General features: G+C 38.5%; 1 protein-coding gene across 8 annotated transcripts in view; it reads left to right on the forward strand.

Annotated features, from left to right (window-relative positions):
* The window catches only part of pan (transcription factor pangolin), a 252,257-nt gene that overhangs the window by 98,836 nt on the left and 125,588 nt on the right, over positions 1-27,833 (forward strand). For all 8 annotated transcript variants that reach the window (XM_069506594.1, XM_069506596.1, XM_069506597.1 and 5 more), the window contains exon 4: positions 12,628-12,728. In XM_069506594.1, coding sequence (XP_069362695.1) covers positions 12,628-12,728 — 101 coding nt within the window. The remainder of the gene's footprint in view (positions 1-12,627; positions 12,729-27,833) is intronic.

Genomic DNA, 27,833 nt, shown 5'->3' on the forward strand with positions numbered 1-27,833 from the left:
ATGACTCAATACTACCTACGTAATGGCAGATAAAGTTTATCGAGTCAAGAAGGATGCGTGGTAATTTTGGATTTTCGATAAAGCTTTCCAAAACGTCTACAACTGATCGAGTGTTTTGGGCCGCATAAGAAAGCTCAGAGTCACGTAGCTAAAAGCTATGCTTGAAGTTATTTGCGATCAAATCAGAAATAGAAATATATAAAATCCTTTCTTAGCGGATGCCTACGTCATAATAGCTATCTGAATTGAAACTGAATTGATAGATCAGTCAGTCAGTCAGTCAGCCAGTCAGTCACCTTTTCCTTTTATATTTAGATTAGATAGGTATTTACGCTGAGAAAGTTGGTAGCATCTGCCAGTTTAATTAAATTCTCTTTAACGTGTTTTAACTATTAATAATTCATTGGTTCTCGTAGTCAGAAAAAATCATTGTTAAATAAATTAAGCTTGTTAAAAGCCTCAAGCAACTAACGTTAAAAAAGATTAATATTATAAAATCATCACGCTAAACATCCCATTGTTTCACCATGAATCATAATAGTAAATCGATTGTGAATACGATTCCATATAAGCCTGCTACAGATGTGCCGACAAGTTGGCTGCTGCTATGTTTGAATAAGTCGATGATATTAATTTAGTTTAGCCTAATCGGGCTGATTTGCCAAAAAGTTTGATTAGACAAATCTAAAAATGTGGTAAAAATACACACACAATACAGCACAGAAAATGTGTTCATAAAAAAATTATTGTTATTTTCAACTTAAAAGTAAGATTACTATACCAAGGGGGGGGGGGGGGTATCATATGAAAGAACTTTGCCTGTAAATTCTAAAACCGGTTGATTTTTATTTTTACTCATAATAGTTTTTAACTTATCGTGCAAAATGTCGAAAAAGTAAGACTGGTGCGTGAGTCCGACTCGCTCTTGGCCGGTTTTTTATCCCGTGGAGTCTTACTAAGTAGTCGCGAACTTGAATCCATTTTATAAACAATAATCTGTAAAGTAAGTACCTACTATTATTTATTTGACTAAATGGAATTCATCAGTTGTTGTTCTATAAACACTTCAAACCAGCTGCCGACCAAAGTTGGAGTGGAGTTGGAAGTTGGTATATCTAAAAGGCGCTAATAGGTAAATCGAACATGAATACGTTGGATATTGTAACGAAGGTGGGAATTATCACTGGCCCGCCGGCCATTATGTGAGAATTATGTGTGTTTTATCGCCAGCTTATAATCATCTGTCACTATCGTTACAATATTTTCGTATAATTTCATCTGACTCCACCTATATGTAGGGCAGGGTAGTTTAACGTCGATATGATGTCGATAGACTTTTAATTTACAAGTTGTTGGCCGTTGATCATCAATGCTTGATAGTGTTTTATTTTATTAATTTCCTCTTAATGCGATGTAAGTAGGTATGAACCTTCTTACTTTGTAAAGTTTGTTAAAACTTATTGTAGTTTGACATTTATGAAGACTAAGAAAGTTCTTTGCCAATTTTCTCTAAAATTCCGTATCAGACACCTACAATGCTATGTATTTGGCCCGTAGTTCTTCTACATCTACATGGATGTGAGGCATGGACCCTACCCTAGTGGAGGACTTGCTGAAAAACATCGAAGCCTTCGAAATGTGGACGTATCGCAGGATTCGTGTCCAACGCTGAGGTTATTGTCCGGATGCACAAGAAGACCGAGCTAGTTAAAACCATCAAGCAGCGTAAGATCTCGTACCTGTGCCATATTTTGTGACACGATACGTACCGGCTGCTGCAGACAATTATGATGGGTAAAGTAGCTGGAAAAAGGGAGGGGTGGAAAGAAGGCGTAATTTGTGTAGTCCACGTGGACGAAGTCGCGGGAACAAGCTAGTTAACAAATAAATATCGACAAATCATCTATCGACACTAGCGCATCACTGCGCACGTTCGAACGCCTCGTTATTTGTTGTTATTAGTGTCGTTTTTTGTTATTTTTTCCCCGGGATGTTTTCGACGAACCGGTTCCAAACTAATCTGATCAGCTCGCCACGACTCCGGACCACAAAAAAAGGAGAAACTCGTCAAGTGCGAGTCGGACTCGCACATGAAGGGTTCCGTACCATCGTATAAGAAATAACACTTTTTTTTTAATTTTGATGGCGCCCATTTTTAAATTTCTATTAGGTATTTATTGTTATAGCGGCAATAGAAAGACACATTCTGTGAAAATTTCTACCTGTTACGGACAGCGGAGACTTAATAATAAAGTCTGGTAGGCATCCTTCGGGTACGGAACCCTAAAAAAATCGCCCAAGTACGAGTCGGAGTCGCACTAGAAGGGTGCCGTACAAGAAATAACATTTTCTTTTAAATTTTGATGGCGGTTATTTTGGAATTTTTATTATTTGCCGTTACAGCAGCAATAGAAAAAATGCAACTCTCTACCTATTACGGTTCACAAGGTACAGTCCACTGATAGACAGACGGACGGACAGCGGAGGCCTAGTAATAGGATCCCGTCAGCACCCTTCGGGTACGGAACCCTAAAAAAGGAAAAAACACGAAGAAGTGACGTACGGAGTATTGGGAAGTTGTATTTTATGGGAAACGAAACAACGTGTTAAAATAACTTCTCTTTGAATTTTTATTTTGATTTTTGGATTAACTGGAAAACACCTTGAGGTTATTTTTGGAAAAATATGTAGTACTCAAACCCTCTGAAAATTCTTTCTTTATTCTCATTCCTCATTGCTGAGGGTTGCGACCCCCCTTACCCTTCATATAATGGTAGGAATTCTCTTGGGATAATAATGCGGTGGGTTCCCAGATTCTTCTGCATACAACTCGACTAAGAGAACATGATTTCGACTTCAGTTTTTTTTTTTTATCAGATGTTAGTGTTAATAACCAGGACTAACTAACGTGCTCTCCAAGACATGGAGAGCACGTTAGTTAGTCCTTCAAAGTCGGTCACCCATCCAGTTACCAACCTGGGTCAAGGTTGCAAGACCCAGATCGCAATCGATTGATATGCGTTGTCACTGTAATCTGAAGAACTTCTATGTGGTATCGTACCAGAACGCTAAATTGCTGATAGTAATTTCTAGAGGCAGGCAGTGCCGTTTCGCTTGCATGAAGTGCACTCCATTGGCCACGGCTGGTAGTATAGTATAACTAGAATCTGTCAGTTGAAGATATTAATGTCTTGTTGATGTGCCATAACTTGCATCTCTAAGCTTGTTAAGTGTCTAGTCACAGTATAAAGAGATACACAGTAGTCCGATACCTATGATCTCGTGGTAATTGACGACCACCACGGCCCTTTAACATAGGCACAGTTCACGACAGTTGTGGAACTTCTAACAAAACGTCGCGTCGAGGCTTCGATGTCACTTCGTCGTTTGACGTTTGACAAGGTAGCCTAAGAATCGCCTATTTTTCTTTGATTTCACGTAGCCTAATATTTGACATAATATCGTCGATTCAGGATCGAACCGAGAGTTTCCTCACGGATAGGGTCCTAACTATAGTCCGCGAGAGGTTGAGCTGGCAATTGGGGTATAGGCGGAGAGCTTCCCGCACACCCGCGCCAAGTTAGTGCGGCTGTGCAGGGCGTCCCCATCTCGATTGTCATCTCGAACTGTCGCGTACTCGGACTTACTGCACGATTGCTCTGTTTAGACGTCTTCTTCCAACCTCTGTATATAATATCATATCCTCTCTGTGGTGTAGTGCAGTACCCAGCCACTCGACACGGCACTATCGAATCGACATTAGTTTACACATGCGTATCTGATCCATAATGCCGCGTTCAGCCACAGTGCTTCATAAAATGCCATTATGATTCTATTTAGGGTTGCCACGGCACTGGACTTTGTATCAGTGGTATTGATTCTGAGCACAACCTAATTTTAGAGTATTCGCATACTCTTCTTACTAATGTAATATGAAAAGGACAGACGCAGTTTGACAGTTTTAAATTTTATTTTTAAAAATGTAGCTCCGGGATGTACAAATGATTATTATGTAGTCCGTACCGTACGTATGAAATTATCATCGAAATTCATTAAACGTATGGGCCGTGAAAACGAAGCAGACAGACAAACAGTCGCACTTTCGCATTTCTAATATTAGTATGCACTAGCTTATGCTCATGACTTTGTCCGCGTGGACTACACAAATTTCAAACCCCTATTTCAACCCGTTAGGGGTTGAATATTCATAATAGCTATCTGCATACCAAATTGCAGCCTATCCGTCCAGTAGTTTGATCTGTGCGTTGATAGATCAGTCAGTCAGTCACCTTTTCCTTTTATATATTTAAATATGTATAGATTTTCATTGAGCAAATAAAATATGAATGGTTACAGCCCTACCTCTATTCGTCTCTATCTAACCTAGGCGCCCGTCTCTCTCTAGCACACAATTTGCGATTCATATTCCAGCGCTGGCTACCTGTTGGATGTTTTATGTCATTATATCCAAGTTCTAATTGGAACTTGATATGCGTTCACAATTAAGCACCGTGGTTCGCTTAACGAGCTTTTTACGCTGTCACCGGTGTAAGTGACGAGCGAATGGCGGCTAGGTGAGCGTTACGAGTTACGACATGTACCCTGTATAGGTATAAGTCCCGCAAATTGCTATTGCGCTGGAACCATGTCAAATCGGAATGACGTCATTTTGACGTTAGCTGAAATAAAAATATACCATCCAGGTACTGACTTCAGTCTAGTGCTGACTTCACCAATAGTGAGAGCCAATAGACTCAGATAAATCGGATGCTCAAGATCGGGCAAAGTGGGCATCAAAATGTAGGAAAGTGGACCCCTCCCTAAGTGACTAACAGAAAACGCTAAGTCAAGTCAAATCATTTATTCAAAATGGGTAACCGTTGTACACTTTTTAATTGTCAATTGTTGAATTTGTAAAATAATCATAGAAGAATCCACCGTAAATTCAGTATTTTAGCCTAGACGCGGGCGTTACAGTCAAAGAAGAAGACACAATTAGATGATGTGATAGACATGAAAATAACAGCGGCTTTTGCAAGAAACTTGCCAGTGGTGCAAAATTCTAAGTCTAAGGAGCAAGGAGCAAGTCTCCAAGTCTAAGGAGCACGGAGCAAGTCTCCAAGTCTAAGTAACAAGTCTCCAAGTCTAAGGTACAAGTAACAAGTCTCCAAGTCTAAGGAGCAAAGAGCAAGTCTCCAAGTCTAAGGAGCACGGAGCAAGTCTCCCAAGTCTAAGGAACAAGTCTCCAAGTCTAAGGAGCAAGGAGCAAGTCTCCAAGTCTAAAGAGGAATTTCATAGTACCTACCGACTTTTGAACGGTACCCGAACTTCGAACTATCAAGACCAGTTTTGTAACATTGTGAACGATATATCAACAGAACAGGTTCTTGATCGTTTTTGTTATCTATAAAGACTGTAATTGCTTTGTATTCAGACCTGTCAGCCCGTCTCTAAAGACACCCCATCAATCACTCTCTACTCTACTCTGTCCCTCTCTCTACATTGTAAAAGGTATGCTATTTTATAGTAATTATACCTACACTAACAATCGTAACATTCACAAGTCAGAACATATCGCTGTGAATTAATTTCCGTTTGCCGTAGAGACTGTGGGGCCATGGAGTCTTAGTGCAAAAAAAAATTACGAGACATTTCACCGCAATTAATAGCCTCATCTGGTGACAGGAGGGCTGGCTCATTTTTGGGCAACGGATCAGCCTGGGCTGTCCAGCGCGGAAATGCAGACAGTGTTCTTGGCACCATTCCACGCGGGCATGATTTGTATAGTAATTAGATAAGGCTAGCTTTAGGTTTTCTCCTTCGTCCTGGTTTGGGCGTTCAAACCTTTCAATTATCTCAGACACAGAGCGAAATTATTTTTAAAAGGAATACATTCGTTCTTGAATTTACCAAATATTTTTAGTCCGTCAAAAATTTACGCACTCGCATCGCTCGTGCTTTTATTTTCTTTAAGTTTGTCCGCAATTTGTCCAAGTGGATTTAGGTTTGGTAAATCTTGCTTGAACTCTTTAATTTTCTGGCATAAAAAGTACCTACTTAGCCAATGTCCGTTTCCGAGATGCAAGCTATCTCTGTACCTACCAAATTTCATAAAAATCGGTTATATACGGATTGGCCGTGAAAAGCTAGCAGACACACTTTCGCATTTATAATAATGGTATTGATGTGAACTATTTGGTCAAAGTGATTTGCAAGCATTTTCAGTAGACATTGCGTGTATATTTTCGTCTTTTATTAAATCAGAGCTTCAGGAACCTTTTCTTGTCTACCTGGGCCGCACGGTTCCGTTCCGGACCGGAAATGGTGTCATTCTGTAATTTTGCGGTCAGTTTAAATATCGGCGCTATGGACCTACTATTATTTGTTTAGGCTGACCATCGAGAATCGATACTTTGAAATATTTATTGAAGAAATATACGATTGTATAGTATTCAAAATTACTAAATGATGCCCGCGACTTCGGTTTTAGGTTTTCAAAAATCCTAATTGATCTCTTTATCTTAAATATCTTAGATAGTTTGGGACGTGCTATATGGCTACATTTTGTCCTAAATTAAAATATAAAGAAAATAGGTACGGGTTTTTTTTTGATTCCAAGTACTTAAATTAAGTTGCGGGCATCATCATTCTATTAGAGAAATAGCTTGCATCCTGTATGCGGATATAGGCTACTTTTTATTCCGAAAAATCGAAAAGTTACCTTGGGATTTTTGAAAACTTAAATCAACGCGGAAGTAGTCGTTGGCAGCATAATAAACTAAATATAATAATTTTCACATATAGCCAGTAGCACCTCCGTAAATCGGTGTAGGTTTCTCGACGCACACAAACACACAAAACCTGTGTACACATGTCGTTACCTCGCATTACACAGGCGGTCAATATTTGTTTAGGCTTAGGACCCACCGCGGAAGACATTCCGAGAAATATTGCTTACTATAGATTTTATAGGCTGCCTCCGTTTTATGGGAGAATTATTTTACAAGTGTCCCTGTAATATTTCGTGACTCTATGTGGAACTTACTCTATGTTTTAAGGACTATTTTTTTGTCTCAATAAAGCCTTGCAAAATAAATGTTGCTTTGTGCAGCCCAGCCCTCCTCTTAATATAATCTTGATAGCTGCCCTCTTAAAATTCATCCTTAGGTCCTAAAACCCACCCTGGCAAAGGAAATCTTCTGTTTACGAAACGCTGTATTTTGCATTTGCTAATCTAAATATATAAAAGAAAAAGGTGACTGACTGACTGACTGACTGACTGACTGACTGACTGACTGATCTATCAACGCACAGCTCAAACTACTGGACGGATCGGGCTGAAATTTGGCATGCAGATAGCTGTTATGACGTAGGCGTCCGCTAAGAAAGAATTTTTGAAAATTCAACCCCTAAGGGGGTGAAATAGGGGTTTGAAATTTGTGTAGTCCACGCGGACGAAGTCGCGGGCATAAGCTAGTATGTATTAAAATCCAACACTCATCAAAAAGCTGACTGACTGATCTATCAACGCACAGCTCGAACTACTGGACGGATCGGGCTGAAATTTGACATGCAGTTAGCTATTATGACGTTGACATCCGCTAAGAAAGGATTTTTAAAAATTCAACCCCTAAGGGGGTAACATACTGGTTTGAAATTAGTGTATTCCACGCGAACGAAGTCGCGGGCGTAAGCTAGTATGACATAAATGCACAAAACACCTAAAACTAACTACAATTTAAAAAAAACTATCTAGTAAGAAATAGAAGCATCATAATATTAAAAGTTAAAAAGCAGTTAAATCAATTTTAATAATAAATGATAATTTATCAATCTCGCACGTAATTGTTTTTTTTTATTGGCACTAAGTTGTAAAAGAGATAAGAGAAAAGTATTTATTTCACACATTCACGATAACAAATACTGTAAAGTGTAAATTCAATAAACTTGATGTTTGCGACTTCGTCCGTGGATTTGTTTTTAAAATCCCGTAAGAACTCTTTGATTTTCCAAGATAAGTATACCTAGTACGTAGCCTTTATGACAACGTTTTTAGGCTTCCGTACCAAAATGGTAAACTTTACAAAATGGTAAATGGGACTTTGTCTGTCCGAATGTCCGTCCGTCTGTCCGTCCGTCTGTCACAGTCAATTATTTAACTATATGCATGCCAAAAAACCAAGTGTTTTTTTTTGTGATGTAACCACAAATTCACGGTTTATGTATTCCTTTACTTGTACTATAAGACCTACCTACCTACCAAATTTCATGATTCTAGGTCAACGGGAAGTATACCCTATAGGTTTTCTTGACAGACACAACGGACAGACGGACAGACAGACAGAAAACAACGTGATCCTATAAGGGTTCCTTTTTTTCCTTTTGATGTACGGAACCGTAAAAATCACGTAGATGCGTTGCTCTGTTGCGGTATGATTGTGACAAAACAACAAACAAACACACTTTCGCAATATTAGTAGTGAGTATAGTGAAACTACGTCTACCAAGATTTAATATAATAACTAAACTTTTTGACGTAAATGTTGGCCTGATAATGATATCGTTATCGCGGAGATATGATAACATAATCGATAATAATGTATAATTGATTATAATATCCTTGTTGTTTCTGGGAATTACACAAAATACCTTGTAGATTAAATTATAATTGGTTAATGTTTTCGAAATAAAATGTGAAGAAACTGTTAAAAAACGGTGTTTTCAGGCCACGTAATTTGTCTAAAGGTATGATTCCGAACCACGCTGCACGCAGCAGCGCTGCCGCAACAGTGCTGTCCCGGCACTACTGGTCGGCAATGTATATAAGCTTATATGACATTACATTCCGAGCTAGGCAACAATGTCGCGGCAGCGGAACATTGCTGCGGAACGTCGCCTCGGCCTACCACGCTGGCGTTGATGATTCTGGGGAGTCCAGAAAGAAGCAGATTTTGCCCATAAGTCATCTGACATACGGCATACAAGACCTGCCCAGCCCTACTTATGATCTCTTCTTCTTCTTCGCTCTGGGCTGGTTTCCGCACTTGAACGTTTCCGTCTGTTGTGCGTGTCCCTACTTATGATATACCTATATATATTATAAGGTCGGTCGGAGGTCGGAGGTTCTCAAAGGTGTGTGAAGTCTCCCAATCCACACTTGGCCATCGTGGTAGACTATGGCAAAAACCCCTCTCACTTAAGAGGAGACCCGTACTCTGTAGTGAGCGGGTCATGGGTTGATCATAATGATGATGATTTGCACATATAAATAATTAGGTATCCCACTTAACAAAATAAATTCATAATCATATCATTAAAGCAATAAAATACTGAATTATATCAATAAAATTAATGCATTTACGTGGTTACGAACACTAACCAACTCGATCAACGTCCACATTCCGAGATAAGGACGAATTCGTAATATTCTTAAAAACGATTTCACTTATTTTGATACACGATTGCTTCTTTCTTTATCTTTGTTGCCAAATTTCGCGACACATTTTATAAAATAAATAAACTGGATATAAATTGTGTTATTATTATTATCTATGTTATCTATAATATCATTATTTTCATAATTCTGATTTACCCCATTTAGTCCAGGAAATGAAGCATTTTGGCTCGCAATTTTTTCGTCCACTATGGATTTACTTGAAATTTTCACAGAAGGTAGGGAATAGCTCAAGGATCATTTTCTATATCATGCCGCTGTACGCTAGAGCCTTGGGGGTGGTTGCCACCCCATCTCGGGGTTGGAATTTTTTTTTTATTATATTTTCACTGTAGAAATCGACGGAAAAACTAATTCTAAGAAAAAAATGTTCTATACGCTTTTTTAGTAATATTTTTTGAGTTATTCGAAGTTGAAAGTAACAGTTTTTTGACGAAAAAATCGAATTTTTTAAATGTTTTTTTGCGAATAACTTTAAAAATATGCATTTTATCAAAAAAAAGTGTAGAGAGCCAAATTGTAGCTTTAAAAAAAACAAAAACAATGCTTTTTCCTTCCTCACGTCCTTCAATCACGTCGCAACGGTGCATGTGCCGTGACGTGATTTTTTGCATGGGTAGGTATAGATAAAGAGCCGAAGAGGGACATAGGCTACTTTTTATCCCGGAAAATCAAGGAGTTCCCACGGGATTTTTAAAAAACCTAATTCCACGTGGACGAAGTCGCGGGCATCAGCTAGTATTATATAAAAAGAAAAGATGACTGATTGAGTGACTGATGAATTTATTCACGCACAACTCAAACTACTGACGTCTGCCACTACTGGATGGAACGGGCTGAAATTCGGCATGCAGAATAGCTATTATGACATAGACATCCGGTATGAAAGGATTTTTGAAATTTCAACCTCTAGGCGTGTAAAATAGGAAAATCATCCATCATCTTAAAATCATCTTCTAGGCGCTCCATCTTAGGCTGCATCATCACTTGCCACCAGGTCTGATTGCAGCCAAGCGCTAGTCTATAAATTTTAAAAATAAAATAAAAAAATAGGGGTAAATAGGGGTTTGTAATTTATTCAGTCCACGCGGACATAGTCGCGGGTATAGTATAAGCTAGTGTACCTATAATTCCCAAACCTACCAAGTGAGTAAGTCCCATCTAAGACTATCAGTGTTTGCGATCAGATGAGATCGCTATCCACGCTAAACCTGTCGGTAATTATAATAAAAAACATTAAAATGTGTACTTAACTATAATTTGCCATTAATCGAATGCGTATATTTACATGGAATTAGCAGTTTTATTATTTTCAGATAATTAAAATGGTCGAAACAGCCTAATAACTTTTTAGTGTCGTTAATTATAATCATTATCAATTACCACCTGCCATGAAACATTTATAGACATGCCAATTTGACGACCTACTGCGCAGTGGCACAGTTCACGACAGTCAGGGACGCTTCGACGTCACTGGCAGGTGTCAAATGTCTCTACATTTGACGCTAGGTAGCCTATGAATCCATATTTTATACTAATAATAGATGATGCCTGCGACTTCGTCTGCGTGAATTTAGGTTTATTAAAAATCCCGTGCATGCAAAAATGCATGCAAGCTATCTCTGTACCAAATTTCGTCAAAATCGGTCGAACGGATGGGCCGTGAAAAGCTAGCAGACAGACAGACAGACAGAATTTCGCATTTATAATATTAGTATGGATAATGAAGCTGTGATAGCCTAGTGGTTAGGACGTCCGCCTTTTAATCGGAGGTCGGGGGTTCGATCCCGGGCACGCACCTCTAACTTTTCGGAGCTCATGTGCGTAAATTTCACTTGCTTTAATGGTGAAGGAAATCATCGTGAGGAAACCTGCATGCCTGAGAGTTGTCCATAATGTTCTCAAAGGTGTGTAAACTCTACCAATCCGCACATGGCCAGCGTGGTAGACTATGGCCAAAACGCTTCTCACTCTGAGAGGAGACCCGTGTTCTGTTGTGAGCCGGCGATGGGTTGATAATGATGATGATGAATATTAGTATGGAAGTATGGATTATATAAAAACTAGCTGATGCCCGCGACTTCGTCTGCGTGGAATTAGGTGTTTTAAAAATCCCGTCGGAACTCTTTTATTTTCCGGGATAAAAAGTAGCCTATGTCACTCTGCAGATCTTTATCTATACCCATGCAAAAAATGACGTCAATCCGTTGCACCGTTGCGACGTGATTGAAGGACAAACCAATAAACCAACAAAAAACAAACAAACACACTATCGCATTTATAATAAAGGTACTGATAAGGAAGCAACTCACTTCTTAGTCACTATGGATCCGTGGAATTTCGACTACGTACCTACCGGTGAAGACCTTGGCGACCTAGCTTTGAAGGCATACGGCAGTATAATATACCTACTCGTAAGTATAGGAGGTTTAGTGACACTGTTAGCGTACTAAAAACATAGAAGATTTATACGTCTATCTATAGCTAGCTGTACATCTACAAATCCGGTTTCAGACCGAACACGGTAGCTCACAATTACACGTACTAAATGACTCGACGCAATTTGCCGTCTGCGTTACGCCCACCGCACGCTCGCTGTGTCTGCGCTACACGAAAACTAGTAGCTTGTATGTAACCACCTACACAGTACATACTATCTGTTCTTTACTATGTAATAATTTGTAATATATACCTACTAGCTGATACCGCGCGGATTTAGATATTAAAAATCCCGTCAGTACTCTGAGATTTTCCGGAAAAAAGTAGCCTATATCACTTACGGGTCGTCAACTAGGTATATGCGAGTCAGACTGACGCACCGAGGGTTTCGTACTGCGTCGTATTTTTTCGATATTTTGCACGATAAATCAAAAACTATTGTGCATAAAAATAAATAAGAATCTATTTGAGAATGTACAAGTGAAACCCTTTCATTTGATACCCCACTTGATATAGTAATCTTACTTTGAAAATTGAAAATGCTGATTTTATTTGTTCTTTCACACATCATAAATTAACACATTTACATCACAAAAATGTTATTTCTTTTACGATAGTACGGAGCCCTTCATGTGCGAGTCCGACTCGTACTTGACCGGTTCTTTATTGCAGGATAAGCTTGCGAATATGAACCAAACCTGGACTGTATCTAACATTTAATTTTACTTTCGCAGGTAAATTCGAGCCTCACCCGGCCGCGAGCTTCAACATGGGCTACCTCATGGCACCATACCCCTATCCCAACGGCGGAGCGCATCCGTTGCCCGTCTCTATGGTAAGTACAGTCTATTCCATTTCCAACTTCTTGCAACCTTCCAATATCTTAGGCTGCATCATCTACGTTAGCTCTCTATGCGTGTTCTATCGCCTTTATAATGAGGAGTGCTCTAAAGAGCTTTTTGACCTCATTCCACCCTCCTTTTTCTACAAACGCACCGCGCCACCGTAGGGAATTTCACCCTCACCGTCCGCTGTGCCAGATTCTTCTTTCCACGCACATGTAAACTGTGGAACCAACTCCCATCGGCGGTGTTCCCACTAGATTACAACATGGGGTTATTCAAGGGGCGGACCAATAAATACCTAAAAGGCCGGCAACGCATCGGTGGTTCCTCTGGTGCTGCCAATGTTAATGGGCGGCGGTGATCACTGAACATCAGATCACCCGCCTGCTCGTTTGCTCGCTATCTCTATTAAAAAAAATCATCACCTGCCAACAGGTGTAATTGCAGCCAAGCGCTAATCTATAAATTAAAAAAAAACTGACTTTTCATCAAGATGACAGTCTTTTGCGAGGTTTTTTTTCATACAAACGTACACAAGTTCTTGCAGTTCACGAAGGCGAGTGAACTCCTCAACTCCTCCTAAGCCTCAATAGCTCAACCGGTAAAGGAGTGAACTGAAAACCGAAAGGTCGACGGTTCAAACCCCGCCCGTTGCGCTATTGTCGTACCTACTCCTAGCACAAGCCTGACGCTTAGTTGGAGAGGAAAGGGGAATATTAGTGATTTAACATGGCTAATATTTCTTTAAAAAAAAACTTTACTTGTGGTAACGTCGTTTACATGGGCATTGCGTAAGTCAGCGTGTATGTCGGACCAATCAGTCGCGAGCAAGCGCTGTCAAACGCACACATTGTGTACCGTACTTATACCGATAAGACTTAAACACAAGCATGAGCTACTCGCCCTGGTGAAATGCAAAAACTTGGTTCTGATTTGAATATTAACCAATCAAATTCGATGTAATTTGGCAGACACATTCTAGAAACTATAATATCTATGTCTCTGATTTTTTATTTTTTTTTATAAAGACGGCGAGCAAACGAGCAGGCGGGTCACCTGATGCTAAGTTATTGCGAATAATTAAAAATTACACTCCTGTTTTAGGCCGTAGAGTCGTGTAAAAAGTAAATCACTATACAGGTTAGCACGCCAGCTTTGTAACTAAGATTACAACTGAGTTATCTTATCACGCTTATCACATATTATCATATTCTCATCACATGTCACGTAATTTAACGTGTATTGACAACGTAATGCAATAAGGCAGTCTACTCGCTTCACTGATTCAATTATAAGTTCGTGATCTGTTGTTAGCAGAGGACTCTCCGTCACTCGCTGCATACAAACGTACTTTTTAGGTTTGCGTACCTCAAAAGGAAAAACGGAACCCTTATAGGATCACTTTGTTGTCTGTCTGTCTGTCTGTCAAGAAACCTACAGGGTACTTCCCGTTGACCTAGAATCATGAAATTTGGCAGGAAGGTGGGTCTTATAGCTGACATTTGGGGAAAAATCTAAAAACCGTGAATTTAGGGTTAGATCACACACAAAAAATTAAATTGTGGTCTTGAACTAATAATTAGTATTTTCAACTTTCGAAGTGAGTGACTATATCAAGTGGGGTATCATATGAAAGGTCTTCACCTGTACATTCTAAAACAGATTTTTATTTATTTTTATGCATCATAGTTTTTGAATTATCGTGCAAAATGTCGAAAAAATACGACTGTAGTACGGAACCCTCATTGCGCGAGCCTGACTCGCACTTGGCCGGTTTTTTATTTTTAGGGTTCCGGACCTCAAAAGTCTCTGTCTATATCAGTCTGTCTGTCTATCGTGTCTGCCAAGAGAACCTATAGGGTACTTCCCGTTGACCTAGAATCATGCAATTTGGCAGGTTAGGTAGGTCTTATAGCACAAGTAAAGGAAAAAATCCGAAAACCGTGGTTACATCACAAAAAAATACCGGCCAAGTGCGAGTCAGGCTCTCGCACTGAGGGTTCCGTACTACAGTCGTATTTTCTCGACATTTTGCACGATAAATCAAAAACGATAATGCATAAAAATAAATTAAAAACTGTTTTAGAATACACCAGTGGAAGCCCTTTCATATGATACCCCACTTGATATAGTTATCTTACTTTGAAAATTGAAAACACGAATTATTAGTTCATGACTACAATATTTTTTTTGTGTGATGTAACCACAAATTCACTGTTTTCAGATTTTTCCCCTTATATGTGCTATAAGACCTACCTACCTCCCAAATTTCATGGTTGTAGGTCAACGGGAAGTACCCTATAGGTTTTCTTGACAGACAGGACACACGCACAGACGGACAGAGAGACAAACATACATACAAACAATAATCCTGTAAGGGTTCCTTTTTCCTTTTGAGGTATACGGAACCCCAAAAACTTCGTTTGTATGGAGCGAGCGACGGAAAGATTCCTCTTAAGAGAGCTGAGAAAGGAATCAAATTAAAACCATTTATTCCGAGATTGTGGCTCATTAATATGGTAATTACTAGCTGATTCACCCTGGCTTTACATGGGTGGTCTACGTATTAATATGTATATAGGAACTTTTTCCGAGAGAAACTCTCTCTATTGGTGAAAATTTGAATAAAATCCTTTCTAGAAACATTTGCAAACAGACTTGCTATTTTTTTGTTGGAATTGAGTTTAAAATATGCATTGAGAATGCTAATTCGTCACTTGTAAAATAACGAAAGAAGACGTATTAACTCTTAAACGTTTCGGGTAGGTGCTTCTTAATAATATAAATTATAAAAAATGTTTTCAGATATTTTAATCTACACGTAAAATTGGATAAAATTTATTTTAAAAAACAAGTGGTGATGGCCTAGTGGTCTAGACGTGCGCTTCCTATTTGAAGGGTCGCGGGTTCTATCTTGGGCTCGCACCTCTAACTTTTCGAAGTTATATGTGCGTTTCTGTATCTGCCAACGGCCTTGAGTTTCTGAGCGGAGCGAGATGTCCTCCCCGTGCCAACTGCACTCCCGCTATTTACCGTGCAAATTTATAGTATAGAAAACAAGTAATAGTTATCTTTAACCTATTAAATCATTATATTGATCCGCCAATCGTACACTTTGTGAAAAAAATCTTGTCAAAAATTCGTGCGAAAGAAAAATACTGAAAATGCCGTTTAGAAGTTACAAAAATTCAAACAAAAGATTCACTTTGAGATTTTTCTTCTTCTATTAATAACATTATAAAAATTATTTCAAACGTTTAAAATAAAATTTTGTATCCAATAAATTACATAAATTTTTTGTACAAATCAGCAAAAAAAAACGCCACTCCGATCGCTGTGGCGTTTTTTTTTCTTTTTTTTTTGATTAATATTCTCCTTTCCTCTCCAACTAAGCGTCAAGCTTGTGCTAGGAGTAGGTACGACAATAGTGCAACGGGCGGGGTTTGAACCGTCGAACTTTCGGTTTTCAGTCCACTCCTTTACCCGTTGAGCTATTGAGGCTCTAATATAATAATCTATTCGTAGGATAAGACGATTTTTGCGACCGTGTGAATTCCGTTCACAGGTGCCCTTATACCGTTCAAGATTTGGAGAAGTCAAACATGCGATATAATAATATTAAGTAGGTATATCAAACTTGTAGTGCTTATCTTGTTATCATGTGAGAATACACTACACAGTGTAATGTCTTGTTTGGCACCCGACAGGTCTTGATTTTCCATACCTACTTGTTGGAACATGGGAAATCTACTTTACAGGCTATGGGATTTTTTCCCCCCAAAAGAGATTGCCCATTTTCTTAGGAGCTTTGGGCCCCCCCTAATATAATTGTTATGTCACCATGGTTCTAATTTTATTTTGTAGACAAATAATTAACTCTTTATATTCTGCAAACGATTTCTATTTATTCACCCTGGTTATAAAGATATCTTATTTTTTATATTGCTGATATTGAGGTTATATTTAATTAATACTTCTTCAAAATAAATGCATGTTTACGATTCTAACTGTAATTGTGGATATTTTCAATAATAGAGTGAAAAAAAGTCGTTATAAAACATAATCGTAAAAAAATAACACATTTAAAAAAAATTAATTTAAGTTTTGACACGACACGCCACAAAAGAGGGCCCGTTCACGGGCGATCTCCTTTATCATGCTGACTAATATTCCCCTTTCCCCTCCAATTAAGCGTAAAACTTGTGCTAGGAATAGGTACGACAGTAGTGCAACGGTTGGGGTTTGAACCGGTGACCTTTCGGTTTTCAGTCCGCTCCTTTAACCGTTGAGCTATCGATGTTCTAAATTCATCATCATCATTATTAACCGACTAGCTGAACTCTTAGATTTTCCGAGATAAAAAGTAGCCTAATTCACTCTCCAGGTCTTAAACTATACCCATGCAAAAAATCACGTCGATCCATTGCTCCGTTGCGACGTGATTGAAGGACAAACCAACAAACAAACCCACTTTCCCATTTATAATAGGGAAAGTAATAGACGTCCACTGCTGAACATAGGTCTCTTGTAAAAACTTTCACACTCCAGCGTCTTGCGCCGCCTGAATCCAGCGGCTCCTGCGACTCGTTTGATGTTGTCTGTCCACTTAGTGGGAGGTCTTCCAACGCTGCGCTGGTCCATTCTAGCACCTTGGAACCACAAAGTCTATCGGTTTTGCGAACTATGTGCGCCCTACCTATTGCCACTTCAGCTTCGCAACCCGTTGAGCTATGTCGGTTACTCTAGTTCTCCTACGGATCTCCTCATTTCTGATTCGATAACGTAGAGAAACTCCAAACATAGCTCTCTCCATCGCCCGCTGAGTGACTCTGAACTTTCTTATGAGGCCCATAGCTAGCGAAAAAAAATCTTGTATACCAAAACAGGCGCCCGTATGTCTGTTTATTAATAAGAAATCTTTCCTTATCCATTCACGTATTAATAAACCAATAAACAGACAGACCGAGATGTACCTCATCGTAATCCAATCGTGCAAGACTATTTTTATTGGATGATTTCCCCGTAATAACCACCACGTGTCCGGCACCGAACCCGGGACTCGCCGGAAACGCTAACACAAACAATTTTTATTTCTGTCTTCCATCCTGCGTTTGTTTTGCTTAAGTTTGAATTGTATTTGTAACCCAATAAGGTTGATTTTTTAACGTATTTATTGATTTGAGGAAACTTCTTTAGGGTTGTCACCTTATTTTATTATTTATTTTTATTTATTAAATTACCAAAAAAAATAACTGTTTATAGGCAGGAAGTCTTCAAGTACGAAATTAATAGGATGAAAGGTGTATTATAATACAAACTAAAAATCACATGCTAATGACAATCCCTATGCCAATGTCTAATCGTGTAAGGTAAATCATTGAATGATTTTACCCCATAATAACCACCACGTGTCCGGAACCCGCCGGAAACGGTTACATAAACAATACGGTGTTTGACAACTAGTCAAATCAGTAACTTTTTATTAAACGTCAAAACGCGCACTTAGTATGCGGATATTCTATGAAATAATAGAATGTGACGTCACATCATAAACGTACTTTTTTAGTTTAATCGATAATTTAAAATGTTTATTACACTTAAAATTAACAAAGGACGTGAATTTTACGTATTTTCGGAGACCCTCTATTTAATAATCACTGAGAAATAATTTATTTTTGAAGTAGTCAAATTCCCAATTTTTCAATTTTTATTTCTGTCTTCCATACCTACAGCGATGCGTTCCGCTTATCTTGTTGGATGTTAAATTTTATGAATAATGGAATAAGGTTGATTATACAATGTTTTCATGAACGGTAAATCTTCTGTAGGGTTGTCACCTGAATTAAAAGTTTATTTATCTATTAATGGTCAATGAGTAGCTGTATGTTAAATAATTCAATGCAGTACAATATAACTTTACAGCCAAGGTTCCCCGGTCTTCGATCGATTTGAGACATGCCCTCTTGTCACAGTTCAGGATCAATACCGAGAGCTCCATCACTCTAGTTCACTCTGCTCTTGTACTTAGTCAGTTCTTTTTTAAAAATCGAACGTGCGTTCGTCCGCATGGAATAAGGTTTTCAAAAATCCCGTGGGAACTCTTTGATTTTCCGGAATAAAAAGTAGCCTATGTCACTCTCCAGGTCTTTATCTATACCCATGCAAAAAATCACGTCAATCCGTTGCACCGTTGCGACGTGATTGAAGGACAAACCAACAAACAAACATACTTTCGCATTTATAGGTATTAAGGGTAGGTACCGATAATCGAACGTTAATTTATTTTTCATTCGTAAATTGAATATCTGATAACTTCTTCGGCTCATGTTATTATTTCGAACTTACTTATCCAGAGATGAGGAAAACTTGTTGATGAATTTAGAATCCGTCTTTTAAAAATCGAACGCCATGCCCGTCAATACCGTTCGATACCTAACCCTAGTACGCATGCACACTTCCATAGACTATCTTCACGCAGTAAGAAAAGTAAAAAAGACACCACGAAAATAATATGAAACTTAAAGCGCAACAGGTGGACATACGGCCGTCTCATTCTTTTGCTATGAGGTTACCAAAGTAGCGTCTCTGTCGTAGAGCCACCCCCACGACGCCGCCTCCGCGGGGGCGGGAAAATAGGGGGAGGGGATGCAATGGAAATTTTCTTTTTGCTTTTACAGCTTTTGTCTGGGTGAATGCGGCCGGCAATTTCGGGGTCGCTTACGCTTCGTGCCGACGCGGGATTTGAAAACGGAATGTTTTATACCAGTATAAAATTTGACCGGGTTTCGGCTGTTTTTTTGTTTTATTTAATTTCAATAAATCTACATCTACAGTCCGTTCACAGTTATTTTACCTCTGACGTTATATTTGGCACTATTGCAAATCACACGATAATAAACCCTAAACTCTAAGGAATAAAGCGAACAAAGCAATGGTGCCAACATGACGTCTGGGGAAAAGTTATAGTAAACGGACTGTATACAAATCTTTGAATGGATTGACATTTCGCTAATTTTTTTTTTTGCTATTTTGGCAAAAAAAATACTACATAAGTACCTAAATGGGTTCTTTTTCTGTCATTTTATACTGAATTCAAACTCTAGCCGCGAAAAGTTAAAATTGTATACTTTCTTTCCTACTTTTATTTTAAACATATAATTTATTTATTTATGTATTTTTTATTTGTACCAAAATCATTTGCAGTAAAGAGAAAAAGAGAGCAAAAGAGGTCAGAATGTTGGACTATGGCCTAAACTCTTTTCATTCTCATAGAAACAGGGTTAAAAAAAACAGTTAAAAAGAACAATATTTTTTTGTTTAAAAAATGATTATTTTAATACAATAAAATGTTTGAAACACCTGTTTTAAACATTTTGCTTAAAACAATGCCAACCCTGCATAGAAGAACATCAGTGGGTGGGTCAGCGATGGCAAACTTTCAAAGTCAAATAATTTATTAAAAGTTGGTAGGTACAGTCAGCAACAAAGCTAGGTATGCACCTGTCTATAGTCGCTTGTACAGGCGGGTGCAAACCTAGCTTTGTTGTTGACCATATCATTCATTTTTTTTAAAGAATATTAGCCATGTTAATGACTAATATTCCCCTTTCCTCTCCAACTAAGCGTCAGGCTTGTGCTAGGAGTAGGTACGACAATAGTGCAACAGGCGGGGTTTGAACCGTCGACCTTTCGGTTTTCAGTCTACCGGTTGAGTTATTGAGGCTCAATTGCTATCATTACACTTTCAGTACACTTTTTTATTGTCAATTGAGGAATCTGTAAGAAAATGATGGTATAGTGATACCTAACTGATAACTAATTACGTAAACTTAAAACTAGAGCTACGAGGGTTCCAAACGTGCCCAGTAGGGCGATTGTCTAAAACCTGCATCAATCATTATTACAATCTCAATTGTTCTGATTGGCTGAATTTGTGCGATTCTTGTTGCAACAATGCATTGTAGCCAATAGTGAGCGAGCATTAACCAATCAGAGATGATTGCGATCGTGACATTGTAGCTGTCAAACAACCGCGGTGGGGCCACTGGTCTCAGAAGAGCCCACAAGAAACCCAATTGTTGCCAGTATTGTCTTTTGCGACCACAGACAATATCTCAACCTATCCCTGTATTTTATTAACATAATAAATCATAGTGTTTTATTATCTTTGAGAGAATAGTAACTTTCCGTAAAACAATTGTGTCGGTTTTGATAAGAAATTAATTATAGCACTTATTAATTGTTATTGTACGTACACATTTATCGCAGGTCCTCGTAACTCTTATAATATAGCAATTTATCATTACATACTTAGATACAAACAGGGTGTAACCAGAACGCTGGCAAAAACGAAGACAGGTGATAGTAATGATGATTACTGATATGATACCACAAAAAAATGCGAAAAAATATTTAAAAAATCCTATAATTTTGTAAAAGTTTACGATGTATTGCAAATAAAACATCTGATTGACGCTAGAGGTCAACAAATGTCGCCTATGTAGGCGAATCGGAGTCAATGCCACGTCGTAGGTGGGGCATTGACCCGAGTTTTGCATGCTATACATTGCGGATTTGAAAAAAAAATCAATAAAACTATTTTTTTAATGGTTTGTGGTATTTTTGGTAATGGATTGTGTTAAGGTAGTATAACAATAACGCTAAGTTTTTACTAGCGTTCTAGCTACACCCTGTATATGTATCTTTATGTAACAACCATAAAGGCCGTTTTGTGAGTCTCAATTTTTTTTTATATAATTTTAAAATAAATAGTTTTGAAGTTCTTTTAGAAAAAAGATGAAAATCAGTATTTTAAACGTATCTCAATCATATGGTGATCTCTATGGTCCTATATCTATAGTATTAAGTAGGTATTATCTATGAAACTGTTTATGAATGCTCTATGGACAGATCGTCCATAAATTGAACTAATTAATTAAACCAAACTAGTAAAGCTAGCTAGAAGCTGTGGTAGCCTAGTGGTTAGGACGTCCGCCTTCCAATCGGAGATCGGGGGTTCGATCCCGGGCACGCACCTATAACTTTTCGGAGTTACTTGCGTTTTTAACTAATTATAAAAAAAAATTACAAAAAAAATAAAAACCGACTTCGTTACACAAACACTAAAAATTGAAAAATAATTTAATTTATTACCGATTATATTATGTATACAAGAGTTAATATAGTTCCATAATAATACTTTTTGGTGCCGGTGCCAATTAGCTTTAGCTGCGCGAATCGTCTAGACTTCATATTTTTATGGGACTCCACAATGGCACCTCATTGGCACCGACCCCAAAAAATATTATTATGGAACTATATTAACTCTTGTATACATAATATAATCGGTAATAAATTAAATTATTTTTCAATTTTTAGTGTTTGTGTAACGAAGTCGGTTTTTATTTTTTTTGTAAAAATTTTTTATTTCACAATTTTTAGTGGCCCCATGGAATTATGCTACGACTGGTTAAAAATCTACTGTTTACTAAGCTATTACACTGATCGCGAGCAATTTACTCTTATCCGTTGAGGAGTTCCAGTATCTATCTTCGAAGATGTTCATCAGATCTTCACCAAATTGAAATGGGACTTTGAAGTCAAACCTTTCAAACAAAAAAAGAATTTTCAAAATCGGTCCAGGCGTTTTCGAGTAATCGGGGAACATACATAAAAAATAAAAAAAAAATAAAAAAAGATTCCGATGAATTGAGAACCTCCTCCTTTTTTTGAAGTCGGTTAAAAATATCACTTGCTTTAACGGTGAAGGAAAACATCGTGAGGAAACCTGCATGCCTGAGAGTTCTCCATAATGTTCTCAAAGGTGTGTGAAGTCTGCCAATCCGCACTTGGCCAGGCGTGGTAGACTATGGCCAAAACCATTCTCACTCTGAGAGGAGACCTGTGCTCTGTACTGAGCCGGTGATGGGTTGATCATGATGATGATGATGAAGTTAGTAAAATGGTTACCATGTTTTATTAAAGATTATAAGTTTAATACAGTGACAAATCGTATTTTTACGAATAAGAAAGAGTGCACAAACGTCTACTTCTGAAGGGTAGCAAATACATATTCAGATATGCATAAACTCCCGAAATTTTTTGTATTTCGCAAGTCAGTAACCCATGCTAACCCCTGGCCAGTAGTACGTAACCCCAATTATACGCCATAACGTATCGCCACGGCGTATCGCACGCACGTCTACAGTCGTGAGCGATCTCCCCGCCAGATGGCGTTATCTCCCTCGTGCTCCCATAGTCCCATGGAGATGTATGGTGTTTTGATAAAACTGCTTTTTCTCCATAAAAACCGGCCAAGTGCGAGTCAGACTCGCGCACTGAGGGTTCCGTACTACAATCGTATTTTATCGACATTTTTCACGATAAATCAAAAACTATTATGCCTAAGAATAAATGAAAATCTGTTTAAGAATGCACAGGTGAAGCCCTTTCATAATATGACACCCCACTTGATATAGTTATCTTACTTTGAAAATTGAAAATACTAATTATTAGTTCATGGATGGTTTTCAGATTTTTCCCCTAATGTCTGCTTTAAGACCTACCTTCCTGCTAAATTTCATGATTCTAGTTCAACGGGAAGTACGTATAGGTTTCTTAACAGACAACAAAGTGATCCTATAAGGGTTCCGTTTTTCCTTTTGAGTTATGCAACCCTAAAAAAGACATCTTTGTTCCTGAGAACTTACGAGAAGACTTGGAGGAGAGACTTAAAGCAGTTACGGTTCGATCCCAGGCCTCTAACTTTGCGGAATTACACACGTTTTAAACATCTAAATATCACTTGCGTTAACATTAACGGTGAAGGAAAACATCGTGAGGAAATCTGCATGCCTGAGAGTTCGCCATAATGTTCTCAATGAGTTGATGATGATGATAGATGCATCTTTATTTTAAACTCTTCATCTAGTCGAGTTCATAAAACCGCTGTAACACGCCAACATAATAAAATTAAACCGGTTATATCCAGTTATCGATTTCCCTCATCGCCCCTTAAAAAGAACATTCAATTCGAGTCTCCAATTCGTCTCCGATACCGGGCATAATTCCGCCCGGGAAAATCATTACCCACGCCCCGGTAATTCGGATTTCGAGAGACCCTCCTCCCCCCAGCCCACTCCACGCTGCATCTCATTTTCAAATACCACACTATACCGACTGAGCCCACTTTCCTCTATCCTTCACGAACTGCAACATAAAGGAATATCGACTTTATTATCCGAGATGCGAGGTCCAGAATCGATTCTTCGAGAGTATCCGATCGGCGTTCCGATTGTAACTTTGTACCGTACATGTTAAAGTTAGATTTTCTTTGAACGGTGTTTCAATATGAACGGGAGGTTGTAGACTGTAACAACAGGGAGGGTAGACTGGGGTGAGTCGAATAATAGAAGGGAGGCATCCTCTCTTTATTTTTTCGTGAATTTTTTATTTAAGAAAGGGATAAGATTTTAATGTGGGCGCACCGTGGCTTTATTACTCGGCGATGGTGATATTCTCCATTGTTGGCAGTCTTGATGCGTATGGGGTTTCCGCTTAAAGTATTTTGTATGGGAGATGTATCCCGGGACGGCGGGGCTAGGCTCGTAATGACGTTTTAGAAAGATATCTTTTTATTCCGCTGCCGTTTCGTCGAGGGTGTGTAATATACGGATATTTTTGTTCATTTTGTGACACTTTTTTGATTTTGCTCTCTTTCATTAGTCCTTACGGGTTATATTGGGCTGAGTTTGCAGATGAGTCATATGAAATACTTCATGCTATGTTCTCGGTAGGTATACATTCACAGGGCTTATTAAAACACTAGCTTATGCTCGCGACTTCGTCCGCGTAGACTATACAAATTTCAAACCCCTATTTCACCCCCTTAAAGGTTTAATTTTCAAAAATCCCTTCTTAGCGTATGCCTATGTTATAATAGCAATCTGCATGCCAAATTTCAGCGCGATCCGTCTAGTAGTTTGAGCTGTGCGTTGATAGATCAGTAAGTCAGTCAGTCATCTTTTCCTTTTATATATTTAGATTTTCCATAGTTTTCTACGGTTTCAGACAAGTGTGAATAGCTTCATATAAAATGTTCTGCCACTGAAACATCCGATTAAAATCCGGGCCCGACAGACGACAAGTGGGAACGGGCTGCGTGCCGCGCTGCGCTGGTCAATGTTTCAGAAAATGCTAAATTAGCTTTTTATACAAAACAAAGGTACATATTTCAAGGAGCTGAAACAATAAGAAGACAAACTTATTTAAAAGGTCCGCTCCAGCACAATATTATTAAAAAAGCACAATATTACCTACCCACCTACTTACGGGGGGGGTAGAGACAATAGGCAACGCTTTATTACCCGAACAAAGACGCGGGGCTGCGCTAGTCTTAGGGAATTAGAATCTACAACAATGCCGCTTAAACCGCAATTGTTTAGAGTTTTAGAGTTTAGCGAAAAAAAGTTGGTTGTTAATTTAGGCTAAAGTACTTACTTAGGTTAGAGTACTTTATTATATCGTCCTCCCATTTTCCCGCTGGTTTTTGAAAAGAAGAACCGGCGAAGTGCGAGTCAGGCTCGCGCACTGAGGGTTCCGTACTACAGTCGTATTTTTTCGACATTTTGCACGATAATTCAAAAACTGTGATGCATAAAAATAAATAAAAATCTGTTTTAGAATACACAGGTGAAGCCCTTTCATATGATACCCCACTTAATATAGTTATCTTACTTCGAAAATTGGAAATACTATCTATATATTATATATATATATTAGTTCATGACCACAATTAATTTTTTTTGTATGATCTAACCCTAAATTCACGGTTTTCAGATTTTCCCCGAATGTCTGCTATAAGACCTACCTACGTAGGTACCCTGTAGGTTTCTTGACAGACCGACAGACAAACAGACAGACAACAAAGTGATCCTATAAGGGTTCCGTTTTTCCTTTTGAGGTACGGAACCCTAAAAATGTTGTCAAGTTGGATGGTTTCATTTATAATTTAGGCACTCATTAATAAGTAAAGTTCCAGTAAAATAATAAAGTAAATAGAAGTTTTAGAAATTCCACCCCTAAGAGGATTAAATAGGGGATGAAAATTTGTATAAAAATCCATAACTTTTAGGGATCCGTATCTCAAAAGGAAAAAGGAACCCTTATAGGATCACTTCGTTGTCTGTCAAGAAAACTAATAGGGTACTTCACGTTCGCCTAGAATCATGAAATTTGGCAGGTAGGTAGGTCTTATAGCACAAGTAAACGAATAAATCCGAAAACCGTGGATTTGTGGTTACATCACACAAAAAAATGTGTTAGTGAACAAATAATTAGTATTTTCAATTTTCAAAGTAAGATAACAATACCAAGTGGGGTAGGTATCATATGAAAGGGCTTTTACATGTATATTCTAAAACAGGTTTTTATTTATTTTTATGCATGTAATAGTTTTTGATTTATCGTGCTAAATGTTGAAAAAATTACCCGAGTACGGAACCCTCGGTGCGCGAGTCTAACTCCCACTTGGCCGGTTTTTTAAGAAAATGGTATTTAGGCTGTCAGTTAAATAAGAATAAATACCTATAATACGTTCTTCACGATTTTTTTTAATATAACTCTTAGCTGTGTTACATAATATGAAAGTTTGCATTGAAAGTCCAGAGCATGTTATCCTGACTTGACTAACTACAATATTATTAGAATTTTTGTCACGCCTACTAATCTGCCTATAAAACACTAATATTTTGACTACTTCCGGTATCAAACCCACGTACAGGTAAGCTCGTGTCCTGAACGGAAGCTAGGCCGCATTCCCCGACTCTGCTCGCCCTTGAACTGTGTGTACAAAGGCGCCAATTTGGTGGCTGCAAGTTAGAGGCGCAAGCGGTTTGCTCAATAACTTAAAGACGCTCTGGAGAAAGTTTCACTGCATTATAATATTAGTATGGATGAAAACGTGACTGACTGACTGATCTGTCAACGCACAGCTCAAACTACTGGACGGATCGGGCTGATGCAGATAACTATTATGCCGTAGACGCCCGCTAAGAAAGGATTTTTGAAAATTCAACCCGTAAGAGGGTAAAATAGGGATTTGATATTTGTGTAGTCCACGCGGACGAAGGCTCGGGGATAAGCTAGTAGATATAATATGAAACAGATAAGCATTGTTCCTAGTTATTAGCGTAGTTATGCCATTTAAGGACAGCCTTTATTTTAGCAAACCTTAAAACTGTAAAATTCGTTTATTTTAGATAAATGTGTATTATGTTATGTCTTCTGTAATTGTCGATGATTTAACGTTCAAAAATGTATGTACTTACTTTGAATAAAATATTTGATTTGATTTGATGATAAGGTAATCAGTAATGACATAATCATCCACGCTTCATCTTATGACCTATGCACACACCTGCACCTTGAGTCACCAAATCGGAAGTGTGAATTACACATTAATTTGCTTTGTCGGCTCTTTTAGGACACTTAGCGCGTGCCGACTGTCGACTATCGACCGCTACCGACGGGTATCGGTGACATAATAATAATTATTTAGTACACTTACTGTTAAGTGTTAATAATGTCATTATTGAAGCAGTGATAGCCTAGTGGTTAGGACGTCCGCCTTCTAATCGGAGGTCGGGGGTTCGATCCCGGGAACGCACCTCTACCTTTTCGGAATTATGTGCGTTTTAATTAATTAAATATCACTTGCTTGAACGGTGAAGGAAAACATCATGAGGAAACCTGCATGCCTGAGAGTTCTCCATAATGTTCTCAAAGGTGTGTGAAGTCTACCAATCCGCACATGGCCAGCGTGGTAGACTATGGCCAAAACCCTTCTCACTCTGAGAGGAGACCCGCGCTCTGTAGTGAGCCGGTGATGGGTTGATCATGATGATGATGATGAATGTCATTATTCATTTGGGGGTATGGCAGTTTTTATTAAACCCATACCCCTTTGGTTTCTACACGGCATCGTACCGGAACGCTAAATCGCTTGGCGGCACGGCTTTGCCGGTAGGGTGGTAACTAGCCACGGCCGAAGCCTCCCACCAGACCAGACCAGAAATTTAGAAATTATAAAATTCCAA

The sequence above is a fragment of the Maniola hyperantus genome, chromosome 23 (assembly GCF_902806685.2).
Source record: "Maniola hyperantus chromosome 23, iAphHyp1.2, whole genome shotgun sequence".
In the NCBI taxonomy this organism is placed as follows: domain Eukaryota; kingdom Metazoa; phylum Arthropoda; class Insecta; order Lepidoptera; family Nymphalidae; genus Maniola; species Maniola hyperantus.